This window comes from Coregonus lavaretus (assembly GCF_964263955.1).
Source record: "Coregonus lavaretus genome assembly, chromosome: 3".
NCBI lineage: Eukaryota > Metazoa > Chordata > Actinopteri > Salmoniformes > Salmonidae > Coregonus > Coregonus lavaretus.
Genome location: NC_139990.1, coordinates 22,599,449 through 22,621,986, shown reverse-complemented (window position 1 = coordinate 22,621,986; position 22,538 = coordinate 22,599,449). Strand labels below are relative to the sequence as shown.

At 43.4% G+C, this 22,538-nt stretch overlaps 1 protein-coding gene across 2 annotated transcripts in view; it reads left to right on the top strand.

Annotated features, from left to right (window-relative positions):
- Window positions 1-22,538, top strand: part of LOC311126979 (semaphorin-4A-like) — a 47,796-nt gene that overhangs the window by 8,926 nt on the left and 16,332 nt on the right. For both annotated transcript variants that reach the window (XM_084158707.1, XM_084158706.1), the window contains exons 3-4: window positions 19,229-19,389; window positions 19,709-19,768. In XM_084158707.1, the coding sequence (XP_084014833.1) occupies window positions 19,229-19,389; window positions 19,709-19,768 (221 nt within the window). The remainder of the gene's footprint in view (window positions 1-19,228; window positions 19,390-19,708; window positions 19,769-22,538) is intronic.

Below are 22,538 nucleotides of genomic sequence, written 5' to 3'. Positions count from 1 at the left end.
TAAGTATTCTCTGTTATGGTGGTTACCATTGGAGCTCTGGTAGTAACTGCATCCCTGATATGACTAGATAGAGGTTCAACAGGACCAACTAAGGGTCAGAAGTGCAACAGCGCTAACAGGGTGGAAATGCGATCGTGAGCAACGAGCAACACTAAACATTTCTCTAACTGGGTGAGGGCGTTTCAGCCTTGTCGTGTTAGTTCAGTCCATTTTCAAGAATCAATCACTTACGAATGAACAATGCTGATTGCATACTTGTCTCTGAGCAAAGATGATTACTTCAGACTAGTGCCAAAATACACATCTTTGTCATCTGTATATGGTGATGCTGTCATTATGTGCACCTTGTATTGCTACTTCCAAAGTTGTCGCACGTGAGCCTATCACAGGCTCACGTGGGACAACTTTGAGTGGTCTGTTGTCGTCCATCATTTGTGGAAATTCTGGAGAGGGGAATGAAAGTTGAGCTGAACCGATGCTCCGTTGTCTCTCGTACAATGCACTGCTCTCTGCAATCTTAAGAAGAGCTCCTGAGTTTTGCCCCAACTAACAATGTACTAATGAGACAAGCATTATGGTTAATGAGGCAGCCAGCAGATGACATCCCAATGATTGAACTGTTCAGTTGCATGGTCTTCAAAGCTTGTATTCATTACTATCGATAAAGTGGAACTGACAGCAATTTTAACTACTTTGCAGATATGAAACAAACAGACAATCATAATATCAGTGAAAAAGATCAAATTCCAAGTTTATGCTACAATACCAACTTAATAAGAGGTTTTTAAAATAGGTTCTATATACAGTGGGGGAAAAAAGTATTTAGTCAGCCACCAATTGTGCAAGTTCTCCCACTTAAAAAGATGAGAGAGGCCTGTAATTTTCATCATAGGTACACGTCAACTATGACAGACAAATTGAGATTTTTTTTTCCAGAAAATCCCATTGTAGGATTTTGAATGAATTTATTTGCAAATTATGGTGGAAAATAAGTATTTGGTCACCTACAAACAAGCAAGATTTCTGGCTCTCACAGACCTGTAACTTCTTTAAGAGGCTCCTCTGTCCTCCACTCGTTACCTGTATTAATGGCACCTTTTTGAACTTGTTATCAGTATAAAAGACACCTGTCCACAACCTCAAACAGCCACACTCCAAACTCCACTATGGCTAAGACCAAAGAGCTGTCAAAGGACACCAGAAACAAAATTGTAGACCTGCACCAGGCTGGGAAGACTGAATCTGCAATAGGTAAGCAGCTTGGTTTGAAGAAATCAACTGTGGGAGCAATTATTAGGAAATGGAAGACATACAAGACCACTGATAATCTCCCTCGATCTGGGGCTCCACGCAAGATAAATAATAATAATAATATGCCATTTAGCAGACGCTTTTATCCAAAGCGACTTACAGTCGTGCGTGCATACATTTTTTTTGTGTATGGGTGGTCCCGGGGTTCGAACCCACTACCTTGGCGTTACAAGCGCCGTGCTCTACCAGCTGAGCTACAGAGGACCACAAGATCTCACCCCGTGGGGTCAAAATGATCACAAGAAAGGTGAGCAAAAATCCCAGAACCACACAGGGGGACCTAGTGAATGACCTGCAGAGAGCTGGGACCAAAGTAACAAAGCCTACCATCAGTAACACACTACGCCGCCAGGGACTCAAATCCTGCAGTGCCAGATGTGTCCCCCTGCTTAAGCCAGTACCAGGCCAGTCTGAAGTTTGCTAGAGTGCATTTGGATGATCCAGAAGAGGATTGGGAGAATGTCATATGGTCAGATGAAACCAAAATATAACCTTTTGGTAAAAACTCAACTCGTCGTGTTTGGAGGACAAAGAATGCTGAGTTGCATCCAAAGAACACCATACCTACTGTGAAGCATGGGGGTGGAAACATCATGCTTTGGGGCTGTTTTCTGCAAAGGGACCAGGACGACTGATCCGTGTAAAGGAAAGAATGAATGGGGCCATGTATCGTGAGATTTTGAGTGAAAACCTCCTTCCATCAGCAAGGGCATTGAAGATGAAACGTGGCTGGGTCTTTCAGCATGACAATGATCCCAAACACACCGCCCAGGCAACGAAGGAGTGGCTTCGTAAGAAGCATTTCAAGGTCCTGGAGTGGCCTAGCCAGTCTCCAGATCTCAACCCCATAGAAAATCTTTGGAGGGAGTTGAAAGTCTGTGTTGCCCAGCGACAGCCCCAAAACATCACTGCTCTAGAGGAGATCTGCATGGAGGAATGGGCCAAAATACCAGCAACAGTGTGAAAACCTTGTGAAGACTTACAGAAAACGTTTGACCTGTGTCATTGCCAACAAAGGGTATATAACAATGTATTGAGAAACTTTTGTTATTGACCAAATACTTATTTTCCACCATAATTTGCAAATAAATTCATTAAAAATCCTACAATGTGATTTTCTGGATTTTTTCCCCTCATTTTTCTGTCATAGTTGACGTGTACCTATGATGAAAATTACAGGCCTCTCTCATCTTTAAGTGGGAGAACTTGCACAATTGGTGGCTGACTAAATACTTTTTTTCCCCACTGTAAATGGGTTCTAATTCCATGACATGTAGACTAAGGCATTTTCAGAATAGATGGATGCAGTTCAATGGATGATTAATATAGCTAATTCACCAATACATTTCTTGGGATTGATATCAGGTTGTAAATCACAGCTTATCTGGTACAATTTTTTGTCTGTCTCCAGGCAGCCATTCGGGATGCACTGTTTCAGTTTTAATGACTAAATATTTTGGACAAAAACTGACTAAATTTAACTTAGGCTGGGAATGTCAATACAATCAAACTAGCAAGGGCAATGACCACAAGTCAGTCATAATGTGGCTAATAGGCTATCTTATCTATTTATGTAGTTATTTAGCACGCTAAAACACAGAGCCGTTAGCTAGCTAACTAGCTGCTGGGCGGATGTCCTGTCATTGGACGAGTGGGTGAGTGGCCCCAATATCGTTTTTTCGGTGGCTACAGCTAGAGATGCAGGTGCCATTTGGTTAGCTAACTAGAAATGCAAATTGCTTTGCTAGCTAGCTATGCTGAACTTGAACGACTATCCACAGTTAGCATATCTTTTAGTTGTCAATCGAATGTATTTGGCATCGATCAAATGTGCGGGCAAGTTCCCATTCAGTTGTCAAAACGTGTGTTGGGACAAGCATGCATATGCATTTGCATTGGCTGGCAAGCTGCAGAAGGGCGAGCAGGCTACTATTCCCCATCGTTTATTAGTGCAATTCTGCCGGCCAACTACAAGTGGAAAAGTTTGAGAAGGTTTATTTATTGTTCCCTCTTTAGATTTTAGCTCATCTCGCTCTGGCTAACATTAGTTGTGAATCTTGTTGTGCATAGGCAACTGAGGGAGAGAGATCCTACTTGTTCATGGTTGTTCCATCAATAGGACTGTAAGAGGACTTCTGTGGTATTTACATATGTGCAGAAATCCATTAAGGTGTATTTTGTTGGTTTTGGCGAATGCGTTCTAATCTAAAGTCGCGCTGTTGCTACTGCCTGTGAACACACAGTCCAGTTCAAAGTGAATGATGGCAGGCCCTTGTGGAAAATGGCTTATTTGCATAGGCCTACTGTAGCTCTGATTGGCTATGGCGTCCTGGACAAGACTGACACGTTTTTATTAGGTTATATTTACTGCAGTGTCTATTAAATGTCTAAATGCACTGCTGCTTTCCCACTCTATATTGCCATAGAATAGTCACAAAATCCTTACTCTACGTCATTTCCAAACATTCTATGAAAGTATGAAAAGGTGAAAAGGACCATATACAAGTGCTCGCTTTTCAGAAAATGGAAACTAATATTCTTCCTGGGGGTGTATTTGAACAGATTTTAATAAGATTTAATGTTGCTAAAACGCTGTCAGTTCCACTTTAAGGGGCTGGGTATGACAAACAAACAGAATGTTGTAATATGGTTTTTAAACTTTCCGTTTTTGTTTGCTCCAGTTAAGTGTTGGAAGTTGGAACATAAAGTAAATAGTATCCACTGTTGGCCATTTGTTTGTATAACAATACTGTTCCTGTCTTAGTTTGTACTGAAAATGACTCCATTCCTGCTCAAATATCACGCAAAGCACAGTTTTCAATAGAAATGTAGCCTATCCTCTAAGCTTCCAGTTCTCTCAGCTGTTGAACCTATGTTTGGAATGTCAAACTAAATTTGTTCCTTATGTTTATGTTGAAGATGCAGCTAACCTCAAGGGATTGCCAGAAGGTTTCAGTTCAATGCGTCATCAGTGTTTACTGTGCAGATTGCTGAAGCAGTTTCACTCATCTCTGCTTTGCTTTTTCTGCGGACATTTCAGTGGCTTGTGTTTCGTTTAAAAAGCTGTGTTGGCCATTGAGACCAAGGCACTAATGGATTTATACTTAACATCGGAAGTGAGTTGCCGAGAACTACTGAGTAAAACAGGGAATTAGTCTGCAGTGTCATCAATGCAATCGAGTAGGCCCCTGGCTTGCAAATATTACGGGGTAAGATGTGGACACTGGCACAATTTGCCAGACAGTTTCAGGTCCTATAATAATGTGCAGTTCATAGGGCCCTATAAAATCTGTTTTTAGTTTTTCCCCAATTTCTGTTTTCTCCATTTTGTTTTTCCAGGTTTCCATTTCCACCCCTAAAATTGCAGGTTTTCACTCAAAATCCCACTTATTTAATAGAACATCCAATGTAGTTTATGTTCTAAGTCCACAACAATGCTTAAACCATATCAGGAGACCACTTTTGAAGTCTGGGAGAAATATAATGCATTTAGATTTTTGGGTGTAGTTACCCTTTAATGCAAGTGCACACCAGCAAGAGACCGTTGTTTGGTTAGCAATGTTTCTGTAGTGCTCATGTGATTGCAGAGTTTGCTAAACAAATGGCCACTGGATTGATGCAAATAATCATATTCTGCCATATGCTACTTTGTAGTTAACATTTTAATTGAGAAGATTTTTGTGAAAGCCTTTTCATCTCTACCAGAAGACGGTTATCATTAGCATCATCGCTAATGGCTGCACAAAGTGTAGACGTGTGTGTGTGTGTGTGTGTGTGTACACACACACACGCACAGACCGGGGCATTCCTGTGCCCGTTTCAGAAAGTTGAAGGAAAATACAAATATAACACAAATGGAAGCCCAAACTGGGTCTGACTAGAAGAAAAGGAAGCGAAGATGACCTGATTTTGAGAAAAATAAATAAATGTGAAAGCGGATACATTTGCAGATGTGGGTGAAGCCTTTTGTTTTGATTCCTCTCTGTGGCCTGGTTCCGTTTGGGCACAGTATCAGATTAGGTTGCGTGAGTGTGTTTGTATGTTTTGCACAGGAATAGTACAAATGGGGTCAGTCATACACTTTTTACAGTATCGTGCTGTCCCAAACCATTTTTTTTTGCTGGCTCAGATGCATCTTCTCACATTGTCCTTTTCAGCATGGTTTCAGCAACAGGCCGTTGCAGTACAGCTAAGCTCGGCTCAGTAGTGTGAAAAGGGTAAGCCTTTAGGCTTCCCTGGAAGCCTGGATTGAACTACTGGAAAAATGTCCATCCTCTTAGACGATGCCAACACCCCATTCAAGATCCATTTTCCCCACACTCAATGGTACAGCACAAACGCTAAGTTTAGAGTTGACTACACATCCTCCATCTCGGGACCCAAGATCAGCATCTCCAATGATGTTGAATGGGTAGGGTCTGGGGTTAGGGTCTGAATGGGTAGGGTCTGGGGTTAGGGTCTGAATGGGTAGGGTCTGGGGTTAGGGTCTGAATGGGTAGGGTCTGGGGTTAGGGTCTGAATGGGTAGGGTCTGGGGTTAGGGTCTGAATGGGTAGGGTCTGGGGTTAGGGTCTGAATGGGTAGGGTCTGGGGTTAGGGTCTGAATGGGTAGGGTCTGGGGTTAGGGTCTGAATGGGTAGGGTCTGGGGTTAGGGTCTGAATGGGTAGGGTCTGGGGTTAGGGTCTGAATGGGTAGGGTCTGGGGTTAGGGTCTGAATGGGTAGGGTCTGGGGTTAGGGTCTGAATGGGTAGGGTCTGGGGTTAGGGTCTGAAGGGATTAGGGTCTGGGGTGCTGATCTTGGATCAGTTCTTGAGAGGTGAAAGTAAACAAAGCTGCTCCAGGGTCTTTTCTTCTTCCAGAGCTCACTTAAGGAGGGTTGGAGGCAGGTAGGGGATTAGGGGACTTAATAGAAGCCTGTGGCGTCCCCGTCCTCCCATGCAGCTCGTAATAGGGATTAGCTCTGCTACCTGTAGCTGGGATGACCAAGAGAGCCTGCCAGGCTGATGCCTTAAAACCTGCCTGCTGCTTTAGCGGTTTGTTGTAGTCCTATTATTTTCTCATAATAACACTGCGTTATTGGAGTTTGTATATGGGAATCACCTAACTTATGAAAGCAGTTTGTCTTATGTTAGACCAGTGGTCAAATCAGTATGTTAGGTCATTAATGTTTTTCTCCCAGTTTGCCAGGCATAGCCTATTAACCTCAGTATCTATTTGTTGTTTAAAAAAAAATGTTTTACAAATGCAGGAGAATTGCCTGGCTTTAAGAATGTGGTGTAGAAATATTTACCTCAGTTTCTGCACCTTCCCGAAACACCTAAGTTGTGAATGTGCTTTCTGCTCACTCTCTGTTAGCTAAATGAGTACAAACTATTTTCTGATAGTGTCAGAGCCAAGAGCCATGGTTGAGACAGATGACAATTTTTACATGTTTACAAACTAAACTCCTCGTGACCCCACTTTGTGCTGTTTAGAATTCCACAGAATAGTGTTTGAGTTGGCCATTGGCGAGGACCTAAACCGATCACTTTTCACTAAGCTTTACAGAACTTGCTCGTTTTCGTTATGCTGACATGGGGATTTTTGGAGTTCCTCGTCTCGTTGGTTTTGAGGAAGTGCCCTCGGGTAGCGCATTTCTGCTGTTTTGCAAACTCTCACATCCTCATTTCCAGCAGGCTTTAGTTAACCACTCGGCCTCAGGCAGTGGGGCCTCAGTCGGCTGGAGCCAGCCACTAAGATGGTAGGTGTCACGCAACATGCAGAACATGAGTTGTGTACACATGCGTGCGCAAACACCCACACACATTTTATAGATCCATACGTTTTAATGAAATATGTTTTATTGGAGTGTGACACAATGAATCACACGAGTGTTGATATCATTAGAAATGGATGACCGTTACGGTAGTTATTTAGATTCAAAATGGCATCAAATTGCCAAGAGAAAGGGAGAAACAGTCCAGTATCCACAACTGTGTTCAGTGAGAGTGTGAGAAAATCTCTTGGGATGAACTTCCATTGAGGTCTCTTCATCTCCTCACTGAGACGAGCCTCAATCCTGTGTGTGCAGGCAGCTGAGGGATGATGACGAGCGCTGACAGGTACGGGACGGGATCCCTCCTAATCCCCAGGATGGCAGGTTTTATCTGCCATGTTGCGCAACACCTGCTCCTCCCCCACTCCACCCTCTTTCTAAATGGGTGACTGCTCACACAGTAGCCCAGCCGTTGCTCATTCATGAGGAACTCACCCATGAGACATTACCCATAGAGCCACACCGTAGTCAGGAAATGCAGTATTCACTCAAATGTCTCACATGGCCAACTCTACGATGTGAAGTGTCTAAACTCTAATCAACTTAAGTGTATACTAGTTTTTAATTTTGTATTCACAGTTAAGGAGCTCATGAAGGTTTTGGGCTTCTGTGTTTTTGCCAATGGCACTTGCTTTGACACGAAAGTTAGATATTTTACTATTTCAAGTGAAGTCAATGTGACTCTTTAAACTTAACTCCTCTCTTTAGCTCATATCCTGCCCCGTCTTCCACTCCAGCTGTGTTGAGTTAAAATACTGTACCTGTCCGAAGGCGCCATCCCTTCATCATGGGGTCAGATATGGGCTCTCTCTTAGTGCTCAGTTCTGGTTAATCCAGTAAGAACTGGACTCAGGCCAAACCATTTGTGTTCCAGATCTGTGTTCCAGATCTGTGTTCTAAGTGCCATGTACACATACGCACACACACAGCTAGAGGACCAAAAAAACTAACAAATAAAGTGACGTAATCAACGGCCAATGTTTACTTTTTTAATTGGGGCTATGACAGTCTATTACAAATCAGTCTGACAGTACTTTTGACAGTATTTCAAGCTGAAGGAAGTATGGTTTGATGTGACTGAAATGCGTCAGAATGGGAAGTTCAGAAGATCATCAGGCAATAATTGTGTATGATCTAATGTCTAGAGTGGAACATAATCATTGATGTTATTTTTCCCCCAGTCTGATTTAGTGCCTGGTCTTGTCCACTCTGTTCTAATGAGTCCTGCACAGCTTGTGGGCATTGTAAGGTAACAGAAGACACATACCTGTTCCTGAGAGTCTTATCTTTCAGTGATTGGTCATAATATTAAAAGATAGAGCCACATTTGTAGGAAGGGGAAGAAAGCACTCTGTTTATTACAACCGTCTCTAGCGGCTACCGGAGGTTACTGACTTAACCCTGTTTCTATGCCCAAGCACAATTTTTTTTCTACCACAGTTTCTCTCATGAAAAACGCTGCCATAGAACCTTCCCCTCACCCTCAGGCAAGGACATAGATCCTCATCCTACCCCACCCTAACTCCACCATGCAGCTGTAGGCTCACGCTGGGCCAAGAGGTACTCTATTATGGAAGCACACTACATTAGGATTTATTCACGTGCTGTTATCTTTTTCACACGCCGTTTTTCTTTTTCACTTAATGGAATAATCCACTCACAATATTTTTGTATTTTTTCCATTAGTCCACTGTTCATGCAGTCCCGACAGTTTCAGTGCCACTGTCTCTCTCACATGTTGTTTTTCTCTCACCCACATTTGCTCTCTGTCTCCTCTCTCTTTTTCCCTCTCTCCCCCCGGATATTTTCTCTCTCACAGGGCATATCTCTCTCTCTGTTATTATTATTATTATTTTTGTAAGTTTTACCCCCCTTTTTCTCCCCAATTTCGTGATTACGATCTTGTCTCATCGCTGCTACTCCCCAACAGGCTCGGGAGAGGCGAAGGTCGAGTCATGCGTCCTCTGAAACATGACCCGCCAAACCGCACTTCTTAACACCCACTCGCTTAACCTGAAAGCCAGCTGCACCAATGTGTCGGAGGAAACACTGTTCAACTGACGACCGAAGTCAGCCTGCAAGTGCCCGGCCCACCATGAGGAGTCGCTAGAGCGCGATGAGCCAAGTAAAGCCCCTCTGGTCAAACCCTCCCCTAACCCGGATGACGCTGGGCCAATTGTGCGCCGCCCTATGTGACTCCCGGTCACAGCCGGTAGTGACGCCGCAACACTGCGATGCAGTGCCTTAAACAGCTGCGCAACTCGGGAGGCCTTCTCGCTCTCTCTTATTCATTCACGTGTATTGCCATCCTCCCATTTCCTGGAGCAACCACTTCCGTGACTGAGTGAGAATCCCAGTGGAGGACCATATCCCTGTTGAAGCACAGAGCTCTCAGACCACACTCATCATTACTGGGCACATCTCCCGCTCCCTGGGGTGGGCAGAAAGCACACTGGGAGATTCTCCCACAACCTCAAAGTTCCTCTACACTCAGAATGAACATTCACACAAAAACGCACACCCACACATAGTTTCTTCTCAGTCTCACTGGGGTGGCTACGAATGATGTCTGTTGGCTGATATCCCCCACAAACCTTGAACACAAACATGCCACACTCTTGCACTCTCTCTCAAACACACCCATGCATGGCCACATTAATCATCAGACTCCACACCTTTGCAGGCACGCGCTGAGACGTAAACTCTTTGCAGAGCATGACTTCACACAGATCAAGTCTCATGAGGCCCAGGAGTAAAGCAAACAGTCCTTGGCAACCGTTCAAGCGAAATGTGGTAGCAACCCCTCTAAGCTTGGCACGGGACGCACAGGGGTCCTGAGTAAGGCCGTGTAGAGGAGGCCTTGCCCAGACAAACAAGCAACAGTTGATTTTGACATTTCACGTCCCCCCACCAACTCCTCAGCTGATGCGGTTTTCTCATGACCTCCGCAACAAAGGAGCACTGTGTGCCCATGGCCTGGAAAGAGCTACTTCGTAGGTGGGGTGGGCATGGAGGAAAAACAATTACCTTTATCCCTGAGCTGGCGCTTTTGCGAGATGTCTCCTGCTAACAGAGCTTGGAGAAGGACTGATTGGAGTAGTGAAAGGTGACCTTCCACACAGTGAAACTAGTGTTAAACTAGCGTGAGGTGGCAAAAGCTCCTGAGGCAACATCTAGGGCTGCCAAGTTAACCGACTGGATGTTACATCTGGGTCGTCAACGTGACTCGACCGCATAAGTTCTTTTTGATTTAAATAATTGTCAGTAGCAGTTACCACTAGCGGCTTGCTTGAGTCATCAATTATCAAGCAAAAGTTGAACACACAAGCATGGCTTGTTGCCTCAGAGTTCCATAGTTATATTTCACTTCCTCTGCAGCAACCTTTGCGGCTAAGTAATGTCAACAGTTTGCTAGTCATGGCACCAATGTAACTGATCATTTGGGGTTGTTGGTGCAACTTCAGATCCTGTTAGTGTGCTGAGCTGAAACGCAGGCATTCACTTTGCTGAGCTGTACTTGCTTTAGGAGTAACCTTGCCCGAGGCCTAAAGACAAGTGTTGCCTACCTTTGCTACACTAACGCCAACATTTTCAACTGAAATCACATATTCTTCATGTAGGGCTATGGTGCTCTGGTCTGTTCAAAACATATTTATTGGCTGAATACATGACTAATTTGTTTAAAATATTCAGATTAACCTTTGTGGAGAGGTAGAATTTGTTTTCAATGCAAGGGAATTAAAACCTGAAGACGAGAATTCTTATCAAAAATCCCTGCATCATTTTTAACATCGTTATGATTGTCGTATGATCATCGCACTGATTCTAGGGTGATAAATATAGTGGCTGACGTAAATTGTTCCCCCAAACACTCTGCTTCAATGACACAAACCAGTCAAACCACCACACCATTTTCACTGCAGCTCATATAGAGTAAAACCATATTTGGTCAAACTTTGGACTGTTGCCTTAAAAGGCTACTAAACTCAGCAAAAATAGAAACGTCCTCACTGTCAACTGCATTTATTTTCAGCAAACATAACGTGTAAATATTTGTATGAACATAACAAGAGTCAACAACTGAGACATAAACTGAACAAGTTCCACAGACATGTGACTAACAGAAATTGAATAATGTGTCCCTGAACAAAGGGGGGATCAAAATAAATGGCCCTAGCCCTCACCCTCCGATCCAACAGGTCCCAGACGTGCTCAATGGGATTGAGATCAGGCCTCTTCGCTGGCCATGGCAGAACACTGACATTCCTGTCTTGCAGGAAATCACGCACAGAACGAGCAGTACGGCTGGTGGCGTTGTCATGCTGGAGGGTAATGTCAGGATGAGCCTGCAGGAAGGGTACCACATGAGGGAGGAGGATGCCTTCCCTCTAACGCACAGCGTTGAGATTGCCTGCAATGACAACAAGCTCAGTCCGATGATGCTGTGACACACCGCCCCAGACCATGACGGACCCTCCACCTCCAAATCGATCCCGCTCCAGAGTACAGGCCCCGGTGTGACGCTCATTCCTTCGACGATAAACGCGAGTCCGACCATCACCCCTGGTGAGACAAAACCGCGACTCGTCAGTGAAGAGCACTTTTTGCCAGTCCTTTCTGGTCCAGCGACGGTGGGTTTGTGCCCATAGGCGACGTTGTTGCCGGTGATATCTGTTGAGGACCTGCCTTACAACAGGCCTACAAGCCCTCAGTCCAGCCTCTCTCAGCCTATTGCGGACAGTCTGAGCACTGATGGAGGGATTGTGCGTTCCTGGTGTAACTCAGGCAGTTGTTGTTGCCATCCTGTACCTGTCCCGCAGGTGTGATGTTCGGATGTACCGATCCTGTGCGGGTGTTACACGTGGTCTGCCACTGCGAGGACGATCAGCTGTCCGTCCTGTCTCCCTGTAGCGCTGTCTTAGGCGTCTCACAGTATGGACATTGCAATTTATTGCCCTGGCCACATCTGCAGTCCTCATGCTTCCTTGCAGCATGCCTAAGGCACGTTCACGCAGATGAGCAGGGACCCTGGGCATCTTTCTTTTGGTGTTTTTCAGAGTCAGTAGAAAGGCCTCTTTAGTGTCCTAACTGTGACCTTAATTGCCTAACGTCTGTAAGCTGTTAGTGTCTTAACGAAAAAGGGACGTTTCTTTTTTGCTTAGTTTTTATATACCATGTAGTGAAGCAGACACTGCTCTTCAGAGTTCAAGCGGAACTAGTCTTGTCCACCAGTCGTGTGTCTGGCAACTGTGAACCTGGCAAACCAGGCGAAAGCAGAACAAATACATTCACAAGTCTTCAAAAAGAACAGTTTCCGTGAAAAGCGAGAAATAGGCCTGATCAATGTAATACATTTTTCTGTTGACTGGTTTTGAGGAATTTCCTAGATTTATTAATTTAGTTCACTCACGGTCAGGGGCGGTGTGTTCAATAGGGCGATATGGGCGACGCACTGCCAAACGGGAAAAGGAAGGGATTTTTTTTCTAATCAATTATATCACGGCAACAGTAGTTATCAGTGTTCTAATCTGATCTGACTGCCACTAAATGTCAAATCAGGCTAAAGTCGTGCTTCAAATGGCCCCGCCCGTTTTTGGGGCGATTTCAGTCAAGTTGAAAATCGCCCAGAAGTCTGTCATAGACTCTGATGTAAAATCTATTTTTTTCAAATTTCAAAGCTTTCAATACAATCTCTATGTGTTTCTGAGGGCTTGCACTTACGCGCTTTCGTCATACGTGACGTAACCATGAACGTAACTAAGAAAATAGCGGCTAGCAGCGTCTCTGTTGCGACCTGCAGTGTGGCGTTATCTTATGTTTTTAATTTGTACACTTAGTGGCGTTATTTTATGTTTTTAATTTGTACACTTAGTTTACAAACATTCTGCCAACCATGGATTTCCAGTGGTGGGTTTTGGACTGATCTTGTTGATCGTGTACATACCCGCTACGAACGGACTAAATAATGAAAACGCTGCTGGCAGCGGAATCCAATACAGCTGGGAGACTTGGCTGGATGACAGAGACAGTCACAGGGAAAATCGATCCTGGTAAGAGAGCGACTCTGTACCCCCGACATTGAACTGCTTTCTGTGTCACTGCGACCTTACTATCTGCCCCGTGAGTTCCCCCAATTGTTTGTTACCGTTGTGTACTGTTGATAATCACAAGTTTACTGGAGAACTGAGACCAAGTAGAGACTTTGGACAGGGTGGATATGGTATAATAAAGGCAGTTTATTCAGAGGTAAAGATATCTGGAATCGCGTGCACGGACTCGTTCGTCAAACTCTTAGGGAGCTATCTGAAGAGAGCCCCGAAAACATTGTGTGCAGACATTTTATACAATAAATGATGTAGGTTGAATCTAGTAGTTCTGATCTTCTGATTGGTCCTGGTGAGTTGGGCGAGGTCCCCTCCACTGTTGCATTGGCTCTGAGTCGGGTTCTCTGTCTTCAAATGTTCAGCCTAAAGAGAGGGGATTTTTGTGTGTGTGTGTTATCAGTGATGATGTGTGTGTGTGTGTGTGTGTGTGTGTGTGTGTGTGTGTGTCCTCAGAGCAAGAACTCGTGAGTTGGAAGAACTGAGAGACCTATGGCGTGGGTGTTGTCCTTGGCCACCTGCTGACAAGGCTGACAAGATAGGACTCTTTTGTCCATTGTTATAGGATAGGAACAGCATTGATTGAAAACAAACGCCCAACACAAAATGGGTCATGCACAAGATTTTAGTCAGACCAAGCTATAACATTATATATTTACTACGACAGTACATTCAACCAAAAGCTAATATAACAAAGGCATCAGAGATTATTTATAATCTGTCACAGAAACTGGAATCCATCTCCCCAGATCAGTCAATAAATGCTTCTGGTATTGACTTATATGCTGCCCCTGTCTTCATGTTGTTGCTGGACATATCTTTTTTTAAATGTGTGTAGGTCACCTAAATCATCAGAAAAATTGCCCCTCCTGAGAATTTTTTCAGGAGCCGCCACTGCTCACGGTCATTACTTTTCAAGTCTCATTTGATGTCACTGTATTGTCGTCTAACGTTTATGGCGTACTAGGGAAATGTGAAAATTGTTCTACTTCATATTCACCCTCTCCAGCACCACCCCAAAATCAACATATTGGAAAATGGCGTGTTTCTATGTTTTGTAGTAAAAAGATAAAGATGAGTATTTCCAATGACATCATCAACCAATTTAGTAGGCACTACCTATTCACAATAGGTCAAAATCACACGATACCACACCGATGATGTCATTGGAAACACTTATCTTACTCTATCTTTTACTACAAAACATAGAAACGCACCATTTTCACATACACTACATGACCAAAAGTATGTAGACACCTGCTCGTTGAACATCTCATTCCAAAATTATAGACATTAATATGGAGTTGGTCCCCGTTCCAATTCATCCCAATGGTGTTCGATGGAGTTGAGGTTGGCACTATGCATTCAGGCAGGTAGTGTTCTCCTGGCATCTGCCAAACGCAGATTCGTCCGCCGGACTGCCAGATGGTGAAGTGTGATTAATCACTCCAGAGAATGCGTTTCCCCTGCTCCAGAGTCCAATGGCGGCGAGCTTTACACCACTACAGCCGACTCATGGCATTGCGCATGGTGATCTTAGGCTTGTGTGCGGCTGCTCGGCCATGGAAAAACATTTTAATGAAGCTCCCGACGAACAATTCTTGCGCCGACGTTGCTTCCAGAGGCAGTTTGGAACTCGGCAGTGAGTGTTGCAACCGAGGACAGACCATTTTTTTGTGCGCTACAGGCTTCAACACTCGGTGGTCCCGTTCTGTGAGCTTGTGTGGCCTACCAATTCGCGGCTGAGCAGTCGTTGCTCCTAACAGCACTTACAGTTAACCGGGGCTGCTCTAGCAGGGCAGAAATTTGACGAACTGACTTGTTGGAAAGGTGGCATCCTATGACGGTGCCACATTGAATGTTTATGAGCTCTTCAGTAAGGCCATTCTACTGCTAATGTTTGTCTCTGGAGATTGCATGGATGGATCAACGGGTGTGGCTGAAATAGCCGAATCCACTCATTTGAAGGGGTGTCCACATACCTTTGTGTACATATAGTGTATGTTGATGTTTGGCTGGTGCTGAAAATGAAGTTGAAAAATGTATAAGTTTCCCTTTAACTACTGATGCCCTAATAACTGATGGGCTTATACGTTCTCTCTTGACAGGAGGCATTGTAACAGATGATAACAGTTTTCTGGATAGCAGTGCCTCTGTGGTCAAGCAGAAGTTATAGAACAATTTAAGAACACTGAACTGATGTACTTGTCAGGCATCCATTCATATACCCCACTGTATACATGTGCAATTGTGTGTATTTAAATCAAGGCCTGTGTGTTCAATTTGAGGCCGTTTTGTATGCCAATGCATGTGTATACACCTCTGTTTATACAGTGCATTCGGAAAGTATTCAGACCCCTTGACTTTTTCCACATTTTATGTTACAACCTTATAATAAAATGGATTAAATAAATAAAAAATCCTCATTAACCTACACACAATACCCCATAATGACAAAGGAGAAATACCTTATTTACATAAGTATTTAGACCTTTTTTTTCAATTGATTGGACATGATTTGGAAAGGCACACACCTGTCTATATAAGGTCCCAAAGTTGACAGTTCATGTCAGAGCAAAAACCAAGTTGAAGGAATTGTCCGTAGAGCTCTGAGACAGGATTGTGTCGAGGCACAGATCTGGGGAAGGGTACCAAAGAAGATCTGCTGCATTGAAGGTCCCCAAGAACACAGTGTCCTCCAAGACTCTTCCTAGAGCTGGCCGCCCAACCAAACTGTGCAATCGCGGGAGAAGGGCGTTGGTCAGGGAGGTGACCAAGAACCCGATGGTCACTGTGATATGGGAGAACCTTCCAGGACAACCATCTCTACAGCACTCCACCAATCAGGCCTTTATGGTAGAGTGGCCAGATGGAAGCCACTCCTCAGTAAAAGGCACATGGCAGCCTGCTTGGAGTTTGCCAAAAGGCACCTAAAGGACTCTGACCATGAGAAACAAGATTCTCTGGTCTGATGAAACCAAGATTGAACTCTTTGGCCTGAATGCCAAGCGTCACGTCTGGAGGAAACCTGGCACCATCCCTACGGTGAAGCATGGTGGTGGCAGCATCATGCTGATGGGATGTGTTTCAGCGGCAGGGACTGGGAGACTAGTCAGGATCGAGGGAAAGATGAACAGAGCAAAGTACAGAGAGATCCTTGATGAAAACCTGCTCAGGACCTCAGACTGGGGCGAAGGTTCACTTTCCAACAGGACAACGACCCTAAGCACACAGCCAACACAACGCAGGAGTGGCTTCAGGACAAGTCTCTGAATGTCCTTGATTGGCCCACCCAGAGCCCGGACTTGAACATCTCTGGAGAGACCTGAAAATAGCAGTGCAGTGACGCTCCCCATCCAACCTGACAGAGCTTGAGAGGATATGCAGATAAGAATTGGAGAAACTCCCCAAATACATGTGTGCCAAGCTTGTAGTGTAATACCCAAGAAGACTCGCGGCTGTAATTGCTGCCAAAGGTGCATCAACAAAGTACTGAGTAAAGGGTCTGAATACTTATGTAAATGTGATATTTATTTTCTTCTTTTTAATAAACTTGCACAAAAAAATCTACAAACCTGTTTTTGCTTTGTCATTATGTGGTATTGTGTGTAGATTGATGAGGAGGAGGAGGGGGGGGGGACAGTTTTAATCCATTTTAGAATAAGGCTGTAACGTAACAAAATGTGGAAAAAGTCAAGGGGTCTGAATACTTTCCGAATGCACTGTAAGTTTAAGTAAGGCCTGTGTGAATGTGTCTGTGCACGTAGAAAATAGCTCTATGGTTGTGCCGCAGTACACAGATGTTTCCGCTGTTGTTCGTACTGCTGAGTGGCGCAATGGTCTAAGGCACTGCATCGCAGTGCTAACTGTGCTACTAGAGATCCTGGTTCGAATCCAGGCTCTGTCGCAGCCGGCCGCGACCGGGAGACTCATGGGGGGCGCACAATTGGCCCAGCGTCGTCCAGGGTAGGGGAGGGAATGGCCGGCAGGGATGTAGCTCAGTTGATAGAGCATGGCGTTTGCAACGCCAGGGTTGTGGGTTCGATTCCCACGGGGGGCCAGTATAAAAATATATATATATATATATATATATATATATATATATATATATATATATATATATATATATATATATATATATATATGTATGTATTCACTAACTGTAAGTCGCTCTGGATAAGAGCGTCTGCTAAATGACTTAAATGTAATGTAAATGTTCGCACATCACTCAAAATGTCTATCTTATCGCTTATAAAACTAGATAGAGAACTCCTCTCTAGCGATACTGCCCGAAGCAGGAAGTGGCTTTTTGCATTATTCATCCGCTCACTGTCACTTACACACAGGCACCTTTCACAATCACTGAACAACACAAAGCTGTCATAGTTCAGGTCTGTGCCTATTTAATAACCAAGCCCAACCTCTTTTTTTTATTTTATTTTTGTCCCCAATGGTGCCATGGGAATGGAAACCATAGCGACAGCACAGGATTATGCTCGTCATGTGCTCATGCCCTCTCTGTAGAGCCTCTGTCTAAAGTGTTGATTAGACCGAGAATCACACCATAATAAAATGGATAATTCCAGATAGTCCTGCTTGCTGATTGATTTGGTAGCGTTTGAGAAGTGCCAATATTCTCATTATGAGAGAGGTTAGGTTGATTGCTGTGCCTTTGCCTCCAATTAACAATACTATAGTTTAATAAAATAAGGTCAGAGTTTGACCATTTCTCGGCCCAAGTTTGTTTAATTTTGCTACACCAAAATGTCATCTTTGCTGTCATGTTGTGCCATATCTTAACTGTGTTGAAATCTTTGACATGACTAGTAGGGGTTACAGAAAGTCAAAACCATGACCTTACAAGCTGTCATGCCAACCCTGCCATGTATTGAGTCAGTCTCTCTCTCATCCCCATGTTGGAGGTGAATTTAAACATGACAACTATTTCATTCAGTGTTCATAGAGAGCGTTTTACAGAGAATGCATGCCTACAGAGAGTTTTTGAAATGGCTCTACCTAATAGGCAAGTGGGTTGAGTTATTGTAATTGGTTAAAGGTCATGGTATGTGTACTTAGTGTGTGTGTGTGTGCCTCGTGTGCACGTGCTATTTCCCATCTTTCATAGCGGCCTGCTTGAGGGCCTCCAGTCCAAATGAAATTGGAGCGTGCGTGGAACGAGGGGGCGCCACCCCTCTGTGTTATTGTATGTATTTGTTGTATGGAAAGGGTTAATGAAAAGAGGAAGAAATTAATGAAATGTCAGTTCTGTCTCGACACTCAATCGGAGCAGGTTAATGTAGGCTAATTAGTACGGCATTATATTGCATGTCCTCGTGTGAAAATAGCTGCAGTTGTACATCATTGAAACTTTGCAATGACACTACTCTTTCCATTTTACTTTCCCTGGAGTAGACTTAATCCTAAATCTTTATAAATATTCTGTGCTGGATAATGATTATTCAATGCTTAAAAATATGTAGGCTTTTTATGTAGGCTAGGCTATAGGCCTACTTTCAGTGTGGGGTTAGGGTTTGGTGCCAAGTGTGCCCTCTGGTGGTTAGAGCACTCTCCGCAGTCAAACATATATTTTATTTTAATTGCTGGGTGCGGAGTGTACTGGGATCTTAATAATATGTCATCTATATTAATATAATCTAACCCTTAATCTAGTGACTTTGAGGACCGGTGTATTGTAATGGTTTAAAAGCCCTCTTAAGAATTGTTTGTTTTTTACGTTTCTGCTGCTAAAAATGTAGGCCTATGCAAATATTATTTTTGACCATTTACGAGATACTCGAATCCAACATGGATAGTTTATGCAGGATTCGAACCCACAACCTTTGTGGTGCCAACACAGTGTTCCAACTATCTGAGCCGTGTAATACTCATTGCTTCATGTGGAAGTCAGCTTGATATGAAGGTCCAACTGTATCTGTATGCACTTTATTTTGAATGTGAAAGGTAAGCCTAACGCCTGTTACTTTAATCTCTTGCGTAACAGGTACACCTGGGAGGTCTCTCAGCCACTTCGACAGCTCGGACGTCGGCAACACCACCACACTGTTGCTAAGTGACGACGGAGACACGTTGTTTGTGGGAGCGCGGGATGCATTTCTCTCATTGGATGTCAGCCAGGAGGACGCCATTGTGATGAGGAGCAAGGTGGGGGGATTGACATTTACACCCGTGTTATCATTAAGTTATTAACAAGTATGATCAGCTTTATGAGACTTCATGAAGCTGTATAAACCCTATAAGCTTATAAGTTCATGCATAAGACCACCAGATTTTGTTGGAAAATACCTAAGCCCTACAGTTCATACAGGCTATATCGGAAATATTCAACACTGCATAGAGCCCATCTATGCTGCAGAAAATGTCCCCCTTCCAGTGGTTTAGTTCAGCGGTTGTCATCTGAAACAGAAACACAGCTGGTTCAACAGTCTTAACACTGACCTCTCTCCCTCCATTCTTCTCTCAGCTGGACTGGTCCCCCTCAGTGAAGGACCTGGACGAATGCTCCATGAAGGGCAAGAAAAAGGCAAGTTAACCCTAGCTCAGCCAATCCACTCATTTGCATTATAATGCCGCATGCTGCCAGTGTTTCCCCTAGATTTGATATTAGACGGGCAGTTTAGGCCCCTGAGTCAATATCCAGGGCTACTGTCGCAAGGTTTTTCAATAACACTTAATTTGAGCTTTAGAATTTAGATTATACCTTAATACATTAGAAATTAATACAACAAAACAAGTAGGTGGGGGGATAGGATAAGGCTGTGCAAGGTGGTTCTGGTCTGTCTTAGGGAGGAGAAACATTACTTACTGGAGGCACAGCTGTCACTGCATTCCACTTACAGCCACCCCACCAAGACTGTAATTCCGTAATGGAATTGTTTAGCTATTTGATTGGATAACTTTAACCGTCTTTCTGGCCGTCAATGTGCTAGCGATACAAAAGGAGGAAGTCAATACAAGATGGTCTTATGCCAATAGGGATTAGCAGACCAATGGGCCTGTATGTAGCATCAGTGGCAATGGGCTTAGCCACATTTGTGACAAGTCAAACAGAGCCACTTTATACACGTCCATAGTATAAATCAGATGAACAGTGACCATAATGGCCATTCATACAAAGACCAATCCCATTATACAATATAGAGTTGATCCTCTCTAAAGGGTATGGGGTAGCTTATAGACTAAGGTAGCTTGCACAGCTTATACACTAAGGTAATTATTCTTATGTGTCAACATTACTGACATGGCCCACGTCCCATGATTCAGAATCCGAGGAATGAGCTGTGATAAGTTATCTGACAGAGGGATAACGAAACAATACGAAGCAAGCTGCTCTGATTGTTTGTGTGGTGTGTGTGCAAGTTGTGTATGGTGGGTGTGAATAGGCCTTATTCTCACAATAAAAATGTTGATGCTTTATCTAATTCTAGTTAAAAACATTTTGGCTGCCAATGGCCTTCATTACAATGAACGTTGGTGGGGCAGAAACAAGGAAATGCCATTGGTTAAAGACATGTTCCGAAACTTTGGCGACTACTAAGTATTTTTTAAACCTCACGCTTTGGGCAGGATGTGTCAATTTGTAGTTCATACATGCAGAATTACCGTCTTACCTCAATTAGCCACGAAATCCCTTGTTTGAAAGACACTGTTTTTCTGGAAGCTGTGCAGCGCCATTTTCCCTGAAGTTTCTCCCACGTGGGCCAGCCACCTAGCAATTCGAATTCAAATAGGGATGTTAACGGTTAACCGTTAATCGGTTAGCCGCCGAAAATACATTTGACCAGTCATGCTTATTGGTCTATAGGTTAATTTGCATAATTTCGTGGAATTAAATTGGCATGTATTTTCATTAGTCGTCATCTTTCTTATTTATCACATGCGCACAGCATACAGAGCCTAGTTTGAGGAGCGGAATAGCCTATCACCTACCAGACGAGAGCACCATCTCCGAGAGCAGCACCTCAAAAAGCTGGTACTGGAGTGTAACGTGCTTTTATACGCCTAGTCATTGTGCAACAAATAACAATTCTAAATGCAATGACGTGTTAAACTGTTTTGATGGACACGATTTTAAAAAGAGCTACTCTTTTGGATAAGAGCGTCTGCTAAATGACGTAAATGTAAATGTTTTCATTTCTCAGCCTAAACTCGTAATGCAATCGCGCCTCCCATTCACCATTCGAGTGCATAGGCTATACTCAACGGTAGGCAGGCTATCAGCGTGTCGCCCACCACTTTGCAACATGAGCTTGAGGCAGTATAATTGTTTGAAACCTGGACGTTTTACTTTACTTCAAATAATAAAGAATGTCTTACTTTGCTTCAAAGTAGCCTAGCCAAAATCCAACCATAAACATGGAGGCAATTATTTTATGAAGACTTCCTCATGCCATAATTTCTCTACTGTTCTATTAGTTTTCATATACATTTATTTAATTATCCAGAAGCCAAGGGCACAATCCTAGTCATATATTATACTGAATGAAAATATAAACGCAACATGCAACAATTTCTAAGATTTTACTGAGTTACAGTTCATATGAGGAAATCAGTACATTTTTATAAATTCTTTAGCAACAACTAGGATGGGTTTCTACACTGAACAAAAATATAAACGGAACATGTAAAGTGTGTTGGTCCCATGTTTCATGAGCTGAAATAAAATATCCCAGAAATGTTCCATACGCACAAAAAGCTTATTTCTCTCAAAAGTTAGCACAAATTTGTTTCTATCCCTGTTAGTGAGCATTTCTCCTTTGCCAAGATAATCCATCCACCTGACAGGTGTGGCATACCAAGAAGCTGATTAAACACCATTATCATTACACAGGTGCACCTTGTGCTGGGGACAATAAAGGCCACTCTAAAATGTGCAGTTTTGTTACACAACACAATGCCACAGATGTCTCAAGTTTTGAGGAAGCGTACAATTGGCATGCTGACTGCAGGAATGTCCACCAGAGCTGTTGCCAGAGAAGATTCCCCATATTTCTAAGTTTCTGAGATTTTAATCTCTGTCACATATGGAACCGCTCGCATTAGGTGTGCTGTTTAGAACTGTGTTTTCCTATTAATTGCATTTTGGCAAATGTTTGAAAATGACGTTTTATTAGGTGCTTCGTTACAGAAGTTGCATGTTCAATAATAGGCTATAGCCTTTTGACTGTAAGACGATAGGCTTTCTATTGTTGCATGCTTCCATTAAGCTTTTAATGAAAAATGTCCGTTCCTTGTATGCGTGCATAGTATTTTCTGTTGGTCACATCATTTTACTGTTTGGGAAAAATGTAACC